This window comes from Cyprinodon tularosa, unplaced genomic scaffold (assembly GCF_016077235.1).
Source record: "Cyprinodon tularosa strain WSP-4 unplaced genomic scaffold, ASM1607723v1 ctg117, whole genome shotgun sequence".
Taxonomy (NCBI): Eukaryota; Metazoa; Chordata; class Actinopteri; order Cyprinodontiformes; family Cyprinodontidae; genus Cyprinodon; species Cyprinodon tularosa.
Window position 1 is genome coordinate 701,704 of NW_024037970.1, and position 4,120 is coordinate 705,823.

Sequence of the window (4,120 nt, forward strand, 5' to 3'; positions counted from 1 at the left end):
GTAATATTTAGTTGATGTAACACAATATGTATGATGCTAAGTAACCTATAATTCTTCATTTCACTATAAGGCTGCCTTGGGAACTTAGAAAAACTGCTTTTCAAGTGAATTTAAGAATTGTAGCTTACTTTGCAATGCTCATAAAAATTGGTCCTTTCTAAGATTACTTCCTTAATGGTCTGACCATTTTTGCCAGAGAACAAGCTAGCATGGCAGTTAATTCTACATCTAAAAGAGATAGTGGAGTTAGTTTATGCCTGTCAAGTGTCTTATAATTTCATGGCTTCCTACACTTGAAAAGGAGGACTTGAAGACATCAGGAATTCACTCAGTCTTTTTATTTTCACCAATGAGTGAGAACCAATAAACAGAACAGAGCAGGTGAAAAACCTACAAAACACATACAAAATACTTTAACATACATTTTAGACATTTGGTTCAAAGTTAATAATTATCTTAATGACTATTTCCATTTTTAACCTTAAACATACATTTCTTTTATGATTTTAACCATAAATTCAAGTGTTAAATTATTAATTTCCATATCTGGTTGAATTGGAACCAAACAAAACCAAACATTTTAGAATTACATTTTTTTTTCTTTTTCTTAGGACATAAGTTTTAACATTAGAATTCTTAAGATACATTTAGTGGAACCAAACTGTAAAACTAGCAGTGCAAACTTTTACTTCAATAAATTCTGCATTTAATTAAATGAAATAACTAACCTGAAACTACAGTTAAATTGCAATCAATTGAGCCCAGTTAATGGCTTACCGGTAGTCCTTTTAAGTCCTTTCCCATGAAATGCTGCTTTGGAGGCTGTGTTTGCCTTCCTCAGCTCTGTTGCAAAACCAGTAAAGCTGTTTGTGGATTCCTTATTACCTGAGTTGAGGGTGCTGCTGATTGGGCCAGATTTCTTTCACCTGCTGAGAAGTGCTGCAGAGTGGCACACTGAAATGTGTGTGTGTGTATGTGCACACACAAATGTCTGTTCATGCACCTCCATCTGAACTAATGAGCAGATCTGCGCAACACCTCCCACTCGATCTTGCAAGGTTTTACCTGGGAAGATCGCATTTTTTAAGTAAGCTGGTTCCCTCTGCTTGGTCTTCTGCTGGGATGAGCACTACAAGGCGCCGGACGTCCCGATGGAGTATGGTGCCCTGAACCTCCTTCACCAATCCAGAACATTTCACAGAAGGTTTGGGTGCATTTCCTGAACTATACCCACTTGGAGAAACTTTCACATAAACATCCCGGACTATGCCCTTGCAATCAGGATTCACAGCAACAACTCTACCCATCTTGAATTGCCCTCTTAGCGTGTTTTGGTCACAGAGCCAGACCACATCGCCAATAGCAACATTTCTTTCAGCAGTATGCCACTTGCCACGGACAAACAAGTTGGGACCTGCAAGTTGACTCCAGGACCTCCAAAAGTAGTCAACTTGAGTTTGTATTTCTCGCAGCCTTTTAAAGGGATAAGTGGTATAGTCAAATGTCTTGAAATCTCCACTTTGTGTAGCTCGACCGAGCAACAGGGTGTTTGGAGTGATGTACTGGATTCGATCTTCATGACTCTGTACTCTAGCATCAATAGGTCTTTCATTGGCTAGATTGGCAGCTAGCTTAACTGTCGTAAGAAACTCACTGAAGGTAAGACCTTCCACTCTGCCAAGACTTTGGAACGCTCTTTTAATGATCTTGACAGCAGCTTCAGCTGCGCCGTTGCGATGTGGTGAATCGGCTGGAAGAATTTTCCATGTCCAGTCAGTCCCATTTTTTGCAGCATACTCTTCAAGTGAGAATTTGTCTTGCTGCCTCAGGTATGCATACATTTCTTGCAGAATGGGTTTTGCCCCAATAAAGTTCGTACCTGGGTCAGACCACACCTTCTGGGGATGACCTCTGATGGACGTAAACCTCTGATAGGCAAGTATGAAGCTCTCTGTAGATAGCGTGTTTGCCAGTTCAACATGAATGGCTCTACTTGACATACAGCAGAACAACACACCCCAAACTTTCATGCTCACTCTTTTCTTGACGTCATCTTTCACTTGGTAAGGGCCAAACAAATCAACAGAAATGAACTGAAATGGTGCACTTGGACTAGACCTTTCTTCAGGCAGATCCCCCATTATTTGCTGACAGGTTTTTGCTCTCATCTTTTTGCACAGTACACACTCATCAACAACTTTTCTGGCAATGACTCGTCCTCTGATGACCCATGCTTTCTTCCGCATACGCAGCAAAGTTCCTGCCACTCCATCATGTCCTTCACTGTGTGCTGCTCGGGCTAGAAGGGTGGAGATCCAAGATTGGAAGGGCAACAGAGGAACGCCTCTGTGGTCCTCCTTAAAAGTCTGAACTCTGCCGCCACACATCAAGAGCCCACTTGTTTCATCTTTGTAGACAACCAGTCTATCAGTCGTTGTAGTTGGAAATTGTACCCCTTCTTGTGCTGCCAGGCATAGGTCTCTGAACACATCTTCTCTTTCACCAACTGTAATGACACCAGATGAAGGGACCGCCTCCCACTTTTCTTTATCTGTGACCTTGAAATGCAGGAACTTTTTTGCTGCTCTCCAAATCCATGCAACTACCCCTATCAGTTTTCTCAAACTGCTGAAGTGGCTCACGTCCACTAGTTGCTGGGCTACTGCAGCTGCAGGCGGCCTCCTAGAGATGATCAGTTTACTCTTTTCTTCTTTCAGTTGACTTCGGGTAAGTACAGCAACAAATGTTTTCTTCTGTATTTTTATAACATTGTCTCTTGCCTGCACAGCAACATCATTTGCAGATTTCTTTGGCCACTCAATTTCAGGAAGTTGAAGGAAACTTGGACCCAACTGCCACTCTGAGTCTTCGGTTAAGTAAGCAGGACCTGCCCCTCTGGTGATAATATCTGCAATATTTGCTGATCCTGGAATCCACCACCAGTCTTGGACATTAGTGCTGCTTTGGATCTCTCCAACCCGGTTGGCGAAGAAGGTTTGATATCCATAACTCTCTCGCTGTATTGCACACAAGACAGTTTGACTGTCAACGAGATGGAACCACTTCTCAACTTTGATTCGGCAATGTTTCTGGAAATAGGTCTTTAGCCGGGCTGCAAAGACTGCTCCGCATATCTCAGCTTTCACGGGGTCTCCATTGCGGTTGAGAGGAGTCAGCTTAGCTTTAGACTCAACCAACCTCACACTGACACCATCAGTGCATTCCCAACGTAGGTACAACACAGCACCATATGCATGCTCACTGCCATCAGAAAATGTGATGCCAATTGGACCTGCAAGTGGCTCTGGTGGTGTCAAGGATCTGAAGAATCTGAGATGGCTCAGGTCAGCATATTCTTCTAGCAGCTTTATGGCATCCTCTCGTAGTTCTTTTGACAGTGCAGCATCCCATGAGTCTTTTGTGCAATACATTAGCTTTGTTTCTTGAAAAGCCCTTCGAACCAGAATAGCTCCTTTCTGCTTTACAGGAGTCACAAGGCCAAGTGGATCATAGAGAGCAGAGACTTGACTTAAAAGTTCTCTCCTGGTAAGAGGATTTGGCGTTTGTCCCTTTACTTCTTCTCTTAGCAGGTCCTGACCAATGCGTATTTTCTTCTTCCTTTTGGAAAAGTTCACTGCAACCATGACATACAATTTGTCATCTCCAACGGTGTAACCCAGACCGAGGGCTTTGTTATCTTTTTCAGTGAGCTGGTTAGGCAAGATCATGGTCTTTACCTCCGTGTTAACTTCTCTTGACTCCTGCCTCCCACTTTGACTAGAGTAGACCCAGGGCTTCATAAAAAATCCTCCAGCTTTAAGGATCTGCTCGATGTTGGATGTGAGGAGTTTCAGGTGATCAAGGTTGTTGTGAGATGTCAAGATGTCATCGACGTAGACGTCTTCTTCCAGCACACGTTTCTCCTCTTTGAATTGTGTGAATTGGGGTAGGCTGGCAGTCTCCCGCATGGCAACTTGTGCTATACAGCCAGCAGGTTTATCTCCGATATTGACTCTTGTTATGGCAAAATCTTCTATTTCAGCATCCTCTCTGTCACGCCACAGAAACCTGTGCAGATGAACCTCTTTCTCTTCTAACCACACAGAGTTGTACATTTTTT

The 4,120-nt window shown here is 43.0% G+C and overlaps 1 protein-coding gene across 1 annotated transcript; it reads right to left on the reverse strand.

The window, feature by feature from the left end:
• Positions 1–255: 255 nt before the first annotated feature.
• LOC119798586 lies at positions 256–3,662 on the reverse strand. Its single transcript, XM_038308132.1, has 2 exons — positions 778–3,662; positions 256–390 (listed from the first exon to the last, which is right to left on the reverse strand). Exon 1 carries the CDS (start codon positions 3,642–3,644, stop codon positions 1,062–1,064), a length of 2,583 nt encoding a protein of 860 aa, XP_038164060.1. The 5' UTR covers positions 3,645–3,662; the 3' UTR covers positions 256–390; positions 778–1,061.
• Positions 3,663–4,120: the final 458 nt, after the last annotated feature.

Bases quoted from the DNA above. Each gene is read 5' to 3' on its own strand.
- LOC119798586 (XM_038308132.1), bottom strand. From the start codon at position 3,644: ATGGTTGCAGTGAACTTTTCCAAAAGGAAGAAGAAAATACGCATTGGT.